This window comes from Scyliorhinus torazame, chromosome 18 (genome assembly GCF_047496885.1).
Source record: "Scyliorhinus torazame isolate Kashiwa2021f chromosome 18, sScyTor2.1, whole genome shotgun sequence".
Lineage (NCBI taxonomy): Eukaryota > Metazoa > Chordata > Chondrichthyes > Carcharhiniformes > Scyliorhinidae > Scyliorhinus > Scyliorhinus torazame.
In genome coordinates, this window is record NC_092724.1 from 32,489,922 (window position 1) to 32,502,796 (window position 12,875).

The following is a 12,875-nucleotide window of genomic DNA, read 5'->3' on the forward strand; positions in this document are numbered from 1 at the left end:
TTTGACCCCCCCCCTCAGTGACCCCATCGCACCTTCCGGACCCCTCCCCCCCCCTACTTCACCCAAATGACCTCTTCAGGAACCTCGAGCCCCCCTCACCCTACCACTTACGGGCAAGGCCCTCCTGGGCCAGACAGCTGGCACCGTGGCAACCATCACAACTGGTTCATGACTTTGTGAACCAGTACCAAACGGTGTATGGCTGAGGCTTCGCAGGGGAGGCCGGCGAATCCTGGGCCCTGGAAGAACTGGGTGAGTGCATATTTAAATGAGCCTAATGGCTCATTTAAATATGCATGCCTGGATCTCACCCAGCGAAAGTGAGATCCAGAACGCGATGCGCCACGACACATTTCAGCATCGCAAATTTCATGAGACACCTCTCGCAGGATTCCACGGACTCAACCCGACATCAAGTCGGGCGCAACAAGGCTGTTGAATCGTGTCCTTAGTTTTGTGCTGGAAGGCATGCTGAGAGGTTACTGAATAAATACAGCCAGAGATTCTGCAGTGTTCTGACAGAGTTCAGGTCTATCTTTTCAAACAGTCTCAAAATACATCTCTGTACAACAAGTATTCCTGAGTGTCAACAGTATTTAAAAGTGGATTGGGATCTGAGATGAATTTGTTGTTTGAGTGGAAGTAAAGATAGCAGTTAAGGGTTATTGTGTCACTGCATTGATTAGCATTGTTTAAGGGGTAATTGTAAGCTCCTTCTTTGTGTGATGTTAAATATATTTTAATACTGTGTTAGTCATAAAGTTTGTTTTAATATTTTTCATGAAATCAGTCCTGCAGTGAGGTATCCTTTCCTCACAGTGTTCCAAAATTAAAATAAAATACTGCAGCTCTCTCCAGTATCCCAAACACAGTTGGGGTCAGGCCTGGGATCGTAATAACAGATGCACTTATTTTTCATGTTACCGCATTGGAGGATTATAATCAGAATACCAGTAAATGTTGTGCAAGTATGGTTACAAATTCCACAGTGCCCAGATGACATTTAAGCATTTTTTTCAATTGCAATTTAAAGCACTTCCCACAGCATATGTTTGCAATTCAGGCAATTGACTGATTGCTCATTCTATGGTCATTCAACTGGCTCAACGTGCAATGATTCTGTCCAATGGATCGATATGGACTATGAAGAACATTGGAATAATCTGGACTAACTCTCGTGGGATCTGAACACACGTAAATCTTTCAGCTTTACAAAAATATTTTCAGCATCAATGAAGCAGATCATTTGTTCGGCTTCACCTTTCCTCTTATATCAGTTCTAGAATGAGCCTGTGATAATAGCTGGCTAACCCAGGAATGCTTGTACTTGTTAATTAGTCCCAGGATGTGCCCCATGCACAAAAAAGGCATCTCACTTCACCTGGCTGTGTCTCGTTTTCTCCAATCATGTGGTTACTTAAGCAATGTATACCTCAGTCACGTTGACATTACACTTCTCAGCATAAACAGATAACTCTATTTCACTAAACAAGGTTAATGTGTCAATGACATGAGTGACGTGCCCATTCCATGTCTGACTAAAATGTTCATATCATCAATACGTGCCTGAAAATAAATGCAGGTTGTGTTCACCTGCTGCTGAAATCCAGCAATGTTATTCTTCAACTCAAAGTGTAAGACTGTAACCCCATATAGCATTGACTGCGCAGTACCAGCCAATAGCTTTTTGTCGGATTTAGAATTGTAGGATATTTGCCATCCTCTATCTTCTCAAGGCTCCTTGACATACAGGGCAGAGACTCACCTTCAGCTTCTGCCATATGATTTAGTTTTCAGCCACCTGCCCAAACCATGTAGTATTTTCCTCTTAGGGACCGGTGCCATTTTCAGTTGGCCTCTGGGTTTGAGATTGCATGTTAGTCCCAGGTTCAATACCTCCTCCCCTTCTCATGTGTTCTGTTACACTGGTAAAACAGAAAAAGGATGCACAAGGTAACTTACACATTGATGCAGAAGATGTGGGCAGGGTCCTTAATGAGAACTTTGTCGCTGTCCTTACTAAGGTGAGGGATGATGCAGATATTCTAGTTAATGTGGAGTGTGGAATATTAGAGGGACTGACATCCTTCAAGGTGGATAAATAACCAGGGCCAGATGGATTATATTCCAAGTTGTTGAAGGAAGTCAGGAAGGAAATTACGGATGCTCTGATGAGCATTTTCCAATCCTCACTTGGTACAGGTGAGGTACCAGAGAATTTGAAGTCTGGCAATGTTGTACCATTGTATGAAAAGGCTGCAAGGGATAGACCAAATAATTATAGCCCAGTTAGGATAAATTTTGAGAGCCAGGATAAACTGTCACTTAGAGTTGATAGTCAGCATGGTTTTACTGAGGCAAAATTGTGTCATAATAACTTAATTGAATTTTTTGAGGAAGTAACAAGGAGGATTGATGAGGGCAGTGTAATGGAGGTGGTCTACATGTATTTCAGTGAGGCACTTGACAAGGTCCCAATGGCAGACTGGTCAGATGAATAAAAGGCCAGAAGATACAAGGGAATGCGATAAGTTGGATCCATAATTGTCTAGTGATAGGAGACAAAGGATATTGGTCGTCAGTTGTTTTTGCGAATGGAAAGCGATTTCCAGTGGTGTTCCACAGGGCTCAGTGTTCGCACCCTTGCTGCATGTGGAATATATTAATGATTTAGATTTAAATGTGGGAGTCGTGTTTGGGAAATTTGCAGATGAAACAAAAATTAGCCTCGTAGTTGATCGTGAAGAGGACAGCTGTGGACTCCAGAATTATATCAATGGTTTGGTGAAGTGGGCAGAACAGTGGCAAATGGAATTCAACCCGAAGAAGTGTGAGGTAATGCATTTTGGAAGGGTAAACAAAACAAGGCCCTTGAAGATGACAGGACAGCTGAATAAGATGGTAAAGAAGGCATATAGAATGCTTTCCTTTGTTGGATAAGGTATAGTATAAAATGCTGGTTCGGCCACAGCTGATATTTTGCACACAGTTCTGGTCACCACATTACAGGAAAGACACTCGAGAGAATACAGGGGTGATTTACACATATGTACCAGGACTTGAAAATTGCATCTATGAGGAGAGATTGAATAGGCTAGGGTTATTTTCCTTAGAATAGGGGAGGCTGAGAGGTGACTGATTGAGGTGTACCCAATTATGAGCGGTCTGGGCAGGATAGAAAGAAAAGACTTGTTTCCCCTAGTGGAGAGGTTAATTACAGGGGGCACAGATTGTAGGTGATCGGTAGAAGGATTAGAGGGGTTATGAGGAAAATCTTTTTTCACCCAGAGGGTGGTAGGTGTCTGGAATTCGCTGCCTGAATTGATGGTTGAGGCAGAAATCCTCAACTCTCTGAAACCCATAACCCACCCATAGCACCCCCCACCCACCCTTCAGATCTCCCCTCAATACCACCTTAAGGCCTCGCCCCTTGTGCTAACCTGGCACTTTGCAGTTCAAGGGGTGGCAAGGTGGTAAGTACCCTCCCAACAATTGCTGCCAGGGTTCCAAGGAGGGTCCTTCATGGGAGGTGAAGGTCAGGGTGGCTTGTGCTGGTTTGGATGGGCTCAGGTCAGCTATCTTTCCAGGGATGGAGCTCATTTGGCTGCTTGCCCCATCTGCAGCCTTTAAGCAGACAGTATCTTAGAACATAGAACATAGAGTGCAGAAGGAGGCCATTCAGCCCATCGAGTCTGCACCGACCCACTTAAGACCTCACTTCCACCCTATCCCCGTAACCCAATAACCCCTCCAATCCTTTTTTTTGGACACTAAGGGCAATTTAGCATGGCCTATCCACCTACGTCTTTGGACTGTGGGAGGAAACCGGAGCAGCCGGAGGAAACCCACGCAGACACGGGGAGAACGTGCAGACTCCGCACAGACAGTGACCCAGCGGGGAATTGAACCTGGGACCCTGGCGCTGTGAAGCCACAGTGCTATCCACTTGTGCTAACGTGCTGCCCGTGTTTACATACTGTGCTGTATGTAAAAAATAAAGTTTTCTCATCATAAAATGAAAATGTTCTAATCTGTGCCCCATACTATTTAGCAGTCACTCATAGAACATAGAACAGTACAGCACAGAACAGGCCCTTCGACCCTTGATGTTGTGCTGAGCCTTGTCCGAAACCAAGATCAAGCTATCCCACTCCCTGTCATTCGGGTGTGCTCCATGTGCCTATCCAATAACCGCTTGAAAGTTCCTAAAGTGTCCGACTCCACTATCACAGCAGGCAGTCCATCCCACACCCTAACCACTCTCTGAGTAAAGAACCTACCTCGGACATCCCTCCTATATCTCCCACTCTGAACTTTATAGTTATGCCCCCTTGTAACAGCTCCATCCACCTAGGAAATAGTCTCTGAACATCCAGTATCTGAGAAATGCACATTCCTCATAATAAAGTGAAAGTGTTCTCATCTGTACCCCTAAACCATTTTAAAAGTCTGTCAGTATGCCAATTTTAAAGGTTTGTGAGATGAAGGTAAAAGTAATCCCTTTAAAGTGGTGGACACCTTTGAAGTGGCTTTCATACAGTCTATTTAAAATATAAAAGTCTTTGGGTATGGCTACACTTTCTAAGAAACACTTGAGAGTAAAGAGGCAGATTCATAAAATAAACTTCAATTAGGAAAACACCTGCAAGCCTGAGCTAATGGATCCTTGCAGAGCTATATAAATAACAATCTGAATCTCCCCTTTGAAACTGCCTTGACCTGTCAATCAGAAAGTTTTTAGCAGGAGATGGGGCATGATATTGAATGTAAACAATACAGACCAAAGCTTTCAGCCTTCTCGGTATACACACAGACTTCCATACTTTAAAGGGCAATGAAATTGAATGTGTGACAACCACGTCAAAGGTTTCCACCGCTTTAAAGGGATTACTTTAACCTTCATCTCACAGGTCTTTAAACTTGGCAAGCTGACAAATATTTTCGGGATACAGATGAGAACACTTTCACTTTATTATGAGAAAACTTTATTTTTTATATACTGACTGACTGTTTAAAGGGCTTAAAGGCTGCAGGTGGGGAGAGCAGCTAAATGAGCTGTTTCCAGGAAGGACCTCTGACCCGAACCACTGGGGATCAATGCAGGTCCCCTTATCATCATCCCCCATGAAGGACCCCCCCGGCACCCTGGTGGCAATTGTTGGAGGGTACTTACCATCGTGTCACCCCATGAACTGCAAGCTGCTGTGTCCATGTTTCTCAATACTTGCATCAATTCATGTCAACGGGACTCTTGGCTTGGTGGGGAGTGGCTGGAGCTTCCCAGCTGGGTAGTGAGTCAGGCATCCTGCCCGGCAATGAAATATTAATTCGCTCTAATGAGCTATTTGCATGGTTCCGCCGGGTCAGGGCGAGAAGCTAGATGGGGACATCAGGAAACTCGCAATGGCTGGCGAGGCGGACATGAAATCTCATGATGGGTCTGCCGCCCGGCGCAAATTCCGATTTCGGCCTGTTGCAGAATTCTGCGGGTCATCGCGAATCCTGCATCCAGCAGGGGTTTCTGGAGAATCCCAGCCATAATGTCATCCACTGAGCAATCAGTTTGATCCAAAGGGGCTGTTTAGCACAGGGCTAAATCGCTGGCTTTGAAAGCAGACCAAGGCAGGCCAGCAGCACGGTTCAATTCCTGTAACAGCCTCCCCAAACAGGAGCCGGAATGTGGTGACTAGGGGCTTTTCACAGCAACTTCATTTGAAGCCTACTTGTGACAATAAGCAATTTTCATTTCCTCAAATAAGAGATCTTTTGAATTACTTTCCTCCTCACTGTCCTCTATTGCATCCAAGATACAATGGTTTTTTGTTATAATAATATGCCATATCTACATGATGTCCTCTTGCTTATGTGATTGGATATCTTGTATATGTAATCTATTCTATTTAATTGCATTTCTCCACTAGCATGTATGAATCTGTCTAATAGGTCTATAAATTGCTACAATTCATGGAAGCATAACCATTGGAGACTTAATAAGAAAAAAACTGGAGGGGCAGCACGGTGGCGCAGTGGGTTAGCCCTGCAGCCTCACGGCGCCGAGGTCCCAGGTTCGATTCTGGGTCACTGTCCGTGTGGAGTTTGCACATTCTCCCCGTGTTTGCGTGGGTCTTGCCCCCAAAAACAGGATAGGTGGATTGGCCACATTAAATCGCCCCTTAATTGGGAACTCTAAATTTATTTTAAAAAAAGAAAGAAACTGGATTTATATAACATCTTTCATGATGAAGCAAAGCAATAAATTTTTTCATTTAGCCAATCTTATTATGCAGGAAAACACGGCGCAAGCAATTTGCAAATGAAGTCAAGTAAATAGCAATGAGATAAATAACCAGTTAATCTGCATTTGGTGCTTTTAGTCAACAAATTCTGCCCAGTACACCTATCGAAGATGTCGATCTGATCACCTGACTGCAGATTCAAATGTAAAATAACACCACACTATGCCCAAATTCAACTTTGCGCAAATGGTTCATTTTGAATCAACTAAAATCTTGTCTGACATTGGGCAGCTGTATCAAAACACAACAGACCATTTCTGTGGCTATATCTGTGTTTTAACTGACATGCACTATGCCAGAAAGAAAGAAGACACTTTGGTGACACAATTTACAAGGAACAAAGACCAATACAGCACAGGAACAGGCCCATTGGCCCTCCAAGCCTGTACCCGTTATGATACCACCCTTGGCCAAAACCCTCAGCACTTCCTAAAAGAACAAAGGACAATACAGCACAGGAACAGGCCCTTCGGCCCTCCAAGCTTTTACAGGTCATGATACCACCCTTGACCAAACCCTCAGCATTTCCTAAAAGAACAAAGAACAATAGAGCACAGGAACAGGCCCTATTTAGACAGAAATGTTTCACTTTTATCACCTTGTACATAGCAACAGAGAGAAGGAGTTAAAGTGTGAGATGAAAACAGTGCAGTACTGGTCACCAAATAGATATATGAGCAAACATGCTCTTATAATTTTGAGTGTTAGATTGCTGCTTGGGAGATACTGATTAGAATTCCAGGTTACATTGGCATAATGTCGAGCTTAAGTCTATTTAGAGGTAAAATGGCCGAATATTACGAAAGAGGTTGTGATGGGTCAATTAAAGAGTGGAAACGATAACACTATTGGAAGTGTCAACAGGCTGGACAGAGTAGATATGGAGAAATGCTTGTAAAAGGATCAAGAACGAGAGGGCAGATTAAAAGTGATTTGCAAAAGAAGCAAATGATATGCGAGAATAAACGTCTTCATGCAATGTGTGGTTCCAGCCTGGAATGCACTGCCTGGAAGTGCGGTGGAGGCAGGTTCAATTGAGGCAGTTTAGAGAGTTTTAGATGATTGCGTGAATAAAAACAATGTGCAGGGGTACGGGGAAAAAGCAGGAGAATGGCACTAAGTCATGATGCTTGTTTGAAGAGCCGGTGCAGACACAACAGGCAAATGGCCTCCTTCTGCACCATAACGATTCTGCGATTCTGTGATATTGGTAAAATATATTAAAGGCTAAAACTTTGGGTTCTAATGAGGCACTTTTACAGACTTCATTAGAAACACAATTTATTCATAAGAAAAATTGTACAGCAGTGCAGCAGCCACAGGGCTGGGCTCAGTGACTGGGCCATGCTCTGCAGTGCCTCAGCAATATCCACCTGCGTCTGTGACATGATGTTGATGCCCTCAACCATGGTCATCTCAGACTGAGCTATGCCTTGGACACCACCACTCAAGACGCAGACGTCATGCTCCAGGTTTTCCACTGCAGTCGCCATTCTAGCAGTGTTGGCTTTGGTGCCACGCATTGTTGGCACCATCGCCTGTGACTGCAGCCTTTGGGACTCCCCCAAAAGACCTTCTAGTCACTGGAGTGTCACTGACACCCCTCATGAATGTCAAAGATGTGTCCTATCACCGCATCAGCTCTGGGAGAATCTTGTCCAGAGGCTCGGCATCTGGCTGGGATCCAGATGGGATCCAGCAGGCCTCCATCTGCTGTCTTCCTTGGATGTTCTGCCTCTACCTGATGTGCATCAGAAACTGTGTGGTGCTAACCAGATGGTGCTCCACTAATGCCGCCCACCGAGGTGTCTGTCTCTGCACTGATGGAATGTGCGGGTGAAAGCTGTGATGCCTCGATGGTGGTCTCCTCAGAGCAATCCTCCGAGGTGGTCTCTCGGGTGGCAGGGGGAGTACGACCCGGAGAGCCCGGCCTCATGAGATGGAGATCTGAGAGGGAAGGACCATTTTGTCTGACATGAACAATTCATTTCAGAGAAGTCATCTGGGTGAAGGGGCAGCGGATTCTCATCTCTCTGGCGCAGATCAACGTCGCTATCGGTGACTGCTCTCACCTCGGGCAAGCCTGCAATTTCCAGCACCCTTTCCTCATGGGGGGGGGGGGGGTGAGGACTCGAATCTTTGCGACTCTGCCCCGTCTTGGCCATTTCCCATTTATTATGCGCTATCTTATCCTGCGGGACAAAGAGAGATCATTGTGAGCTGCATGCTTGATGGGTCAGAGACGTCTATAACAGGTGGCATGTGTGAACACAGCACCTGGACATGAAGGGGTTGTGCTGATGAGTGCCAGACAGTTCTGAGGAACAAGAACGAGAGGGTGTGAGGTGTCAGCCAGTGATTTGGGGAGGGGTGGAGGGGGTTTGGGAATTTGAGGGGTGGCAAGTAGACCTGATGCCACCAGAGAGGTAGTAACTTACCCTTGCAGCTCGTTGGAGGTCGTTTGTCTTCTTCCTACATTGGAGGTGTTCCCCGACCCCCTCTAGGGAAGAGGATACCCTGCCTCTCATCCACAGCGTCAAGAAGCCTGGCCAGGTTGGAGGAGCACATCTGTGGCCTGACATGCTTGTGTGTTGATTGGGAATGAGTGGTGGAGGGGCATTTATAAGCAGCTCCCCCTTGTTAGCGGCGAGCTGCTAAGGTGTGAGTCAGGCGAATAAGGCAGGGAGGCAGCCAGTAATGTTGAGAATCTCATGGGGGCTCATTTTTGTCACTAAGTGCCATTGAATGTGGCCTGTGATCTCGCCAATGCGGCCGTTTGTGAAACACCCCACCAAACGCATCCAAAACCGGACTTTGAACGTTTCCGTTGAATTGTGCCTTATATCTTTTTTAAGTCATACATGTCATGACAGAAAGAAATAAACTTATAAGAAAGGAGTCCCAGAATTTTGTAATTTTCAGAAAAGTATTCCCTCGTACCTATGTTAAATTTTGAAGAATTGAACAATACATTTACATAGAACTCCTAGTTACATCCATTGTACTATGTAACCCTGTCTGAACAAGTTATGTAGTAAAATAAATAAATGTTTTTGATAGTTCACGTTGTTGGAACAAACCCTTACACTGTATGTTTTTATCTTTTTTTAAATAAATCTAAGAGTGCCCAATTCATTTTTTCCAATTAAGGGGGAATTTGGTGTGGCCAATCTCCCTACCCTGCACATCTTTTTGGGTTGTGGGGGCGAAACCCATGCAAATACGGGGAGAATGTGCAAACTCCACACGGACAGTGACCCAGAGCTGGGATCGAACCTGAGACCTCGGCGCCGTGAGGCAGCAATGCTACCCACTGCGCCACCGTGCTGCCCTACTGTACGTTTTTATAAAAATATATTCGCATGTCTAATTCTTAATTTTAAATTGGACCTTCGGCTGAACATAGACCATTAAGATGGTTGAACCTATGTCTGTGAGGTTTTGTTTGGGACCCCAGAATGAAAGGAGCCACTTTGGAGTTTCAGAATCTCACACCTCGCTATCTCTGAGGAGCTACTAAAGGTCACTTGAGGACTTCGCAGCCGAACTTCAAGGGGAGCTATACTGGGGGCCTTTTGTAGTTGATAACCTGTCTAGTCAGTGGAGACAGAAAGTCTACTAAGACAAAGACCTCTCAAACTTTCTTCTTCACCCATAATGGCAGGGACGTTTGCAGCCCTGGAGACTCAGTCACATTCCAGACAGTTGGTAAACATCCTTTGTTGAAGATCATGTGACAAGATAAGATCATGTGACCTAAGCCTCTGCCTTGTGGAGCAAGTTAATAATGCCTTGCTGAGCTGAATAGCTCAGTCTTCTGCTTTCACATCTGACTGGCAGAAGGACTTCTGCCCAAATTGGACACATGCATCCATCTACCCGACTTCTGTTGGGAGTGCTGTACGATCATCTACAAAACTGATTCCTTTCTATGCCTAACTCACCCTGTGAATTCAAAACCACCAGAAAAGTGAATGTAAAACATTGATTTTTTTGCCCGACAACCTCCTTGAAGGAATAGTTCATTGGACTTTGATTCTAGACTCTGGAACTCACATGTACCAACATTTATTTTCTCTGTGGTCTCTGTGCAGTAAAATGTTCTTTTTTCAATCCTTCTCTTTGCTGTATGAATGCGGAGGGAAAGTTGCAAACCCTCCATTTTGCATTTTGAATGCGTGTATTAAACAAACCCTATGAGTTCATCCTCCCTCGAGTTTCCTGTTGGGTAATTAGTAGAAATTGGATCACATGAAAAATAACTGCTCATTAAAAAGAAACAATTCAAATCACCTTTCTGTTTACAAGCAGGAAGTGAGAAGAAAAAATAGTGTTGTGTGAATAGACCCCCTTCTCCTGTCTGTAACATTACTGTCTTCAACAAGAGTAGGAATGTGAAGAAGGGGCACATTGAATGTTCAACTGAGTAAATATGAACTAACTAGGCATAAAACTTTTTGTTTGATAGTCTTTGCTGTCCAGATGAGAGAAAGCAGATGCTGTGATTCTACACAATCTCCATGCTATCCATCCAGGTGGGGAGATATACCTGTGCCTAGGTAAAGGATTTGGTGAGTATAGAGTATGGAATTAGCATGTATTGTTTTAAATGCTTCTAAATGTTATCAAAACTGCTAGGGCCAGGATTTCCCTGAATGCTCCTCTCTCATCCTTTTTTAATGCCAACATTTATGCTCATCTATGTCTCTACCTCCGCACTGAATTGACATTAAAACTCAAATGTGCAATTTACTACCACTCCCTCTTTCTTTGAGGACCTTAAACCTTGTTATTTCCCTTGGAGATTCTCTCCCCCCTGCAGTCTTTGGCCTTTAGAAACATAACTATAACAGAAAAGGTGAAGTCAATCACAAGTTAGCCTTAAAATTATTGATAAAAGAAGCAGAGGGAATTTGTTTTCACGCATCGAGTTATGATGATCTGGAATGCAGGGCCTGAAAGGATGGTGGAAGCAGATTGAACAGGGACTTTCAAAGGGATTTGGGTTTATACATGAAAAGAAAAAAAATTGCAGTGCTATTGGGAAAGAAAGGGACAGTAATCTTAATTGTACATCAATTTGGTGTAAATTATATTTAAGTAGTGGGTATTAATCGGGGGCTCATGCACATATGTACTTTATATCTTATATAAACACATATACATAGAGGAGCAGGCTGAAAATTTGTAAATAAAAACTCTAAGTGAGCTAACACTAGGCTCTAGTCTCCTATTGTCCATCGCCTGACTCTCTGAGTTTTCACAAATGGCTAGTACTTCCTGAGAGCACATTGGGCTGAATGGCATTTGCGTTCTGTAGCCTCTCATAACCCCCACTACCTGATTTACCGTGTCTTCCCTTTCATACTACTTTGGTCTTTGTGATATCCTACGATGTGCATTTTGGCCTTTCACTTTTGTTTGCCAATTTTAAAAAAACAAAGCTAACGTACCAAGTCACTAGGTGTTTTCTTTCTCTCTCCCTCAACAATGTTTAAAATGAATTGTCTCACTCCTCACGCCCGGCTTGTGTTATTCCCATCAGCAAATCGATGGAAGAACACATCTGAGAATGGTTTAAGAAAAACACTCTGGCGGAGAGAGTAGCACAGGGTCAGTTGTGGAAAGAAACTGACGTAAATGAAAACATTTTCTGTTTAACATCTCACATTTTATTCTTCCCAACAACGTTCGGCCTTTAGTAGAGAAAAGTAAGAATTTTATCCAACACCATGCTGTCCTAATTTGATTTCTTTTCTTTTCTCAGTTGCTGATCTTCATAACCTTGGCTGCAATTAAGAACTACACACTTCACAGGCTATAATTCATCCAATGATTGAATATCGTGTCCTCAATGGTGTTCCGCTAATTACTGCTCCATTCTTGGAACTTATTGTTGACATTTGGAAGGTTTTTCAGTGCAATCAAAATTTTCTCAGAAATGTTTTAGGCACATGCCATTGCCAAATGTTTTGTTTGATAATGCCTCTGTGTGGAATTCTTGATTTTGAGTGTGGGGTAAAAAAGGAAGAATTGGCAAAGGTCAGAGCGGACAGGTACTACAGACACTGACTGGCATCACTTCACGATGTATGCAAGCTCTGATACTTGTATCCGAACTTGTCAAAACATCAATTCCTCAGAAGGTGGCATTTCCCATGAGAGCCTCTAACAAAATTGGATCACGGGCCTACATTAATCTTATAATGACTACATTCATACTGGTTTGGTACCTGTCGGTGATTTTGTTTGTTAATTTCAATGTTGAGCTTCTCTGTTATGAGTGCAGAGTGTCAGAAATAAAATCAAAACAACACATTTTGTTTATGCTGTTAACTTTTAATATCCGTGCTATTGCAGTGGGGGGCTTTTGTCGCCCAATTTTATTGAGGTGTAATCTAATTATATTCTTAAAAGAGACAGGCTGTCAAAACGTTTTGTCTTCCACTCCTCAGGACAAATGCAAAAATGCTGAATTTCAAAGAAAGCATCAATTTATACTGCATGAGAAAATGGTGCTGCTTGGTCATGCTGTTGCCTTGGAGAAGGCTCCAGGGAACTATAATCCCTGACTCTTCT

At 43.7% G+C, this 12,875-nt stretch overlaps 1 protein-coding gene across 1 annotated transcript in view; it reads left to right on the forward strand.

The window, feature by feature from the left end:
• Positions 1 to 12,614, forward strand: part of LOC140394791 (tektin bundle-interacting protein 1-like) — a 66,098-nt gene extending 53,484 nt beyond the window's left edge. Inside the window, exons 3-4 of the mRNA XM_072481986.1 lie at positions 10,765 to 10,867; positions 12,064 to 12,614. Of these exons, the coding sequence (XP_072338087.1) occupies positions 10,765 to 10,859 (95 nt within the window). The 3' untranslated portion in view covers positions 10,860 to 10,867; positions 12,064 to 12,614. The remainder of the gene's footprint in view (positions 1 to 10,764; positions 10,868 to 12,063) is intronic.
• The last annotated feature ends 261 nt before the right edge of the window (positions 12,615 to 12,875 follow it).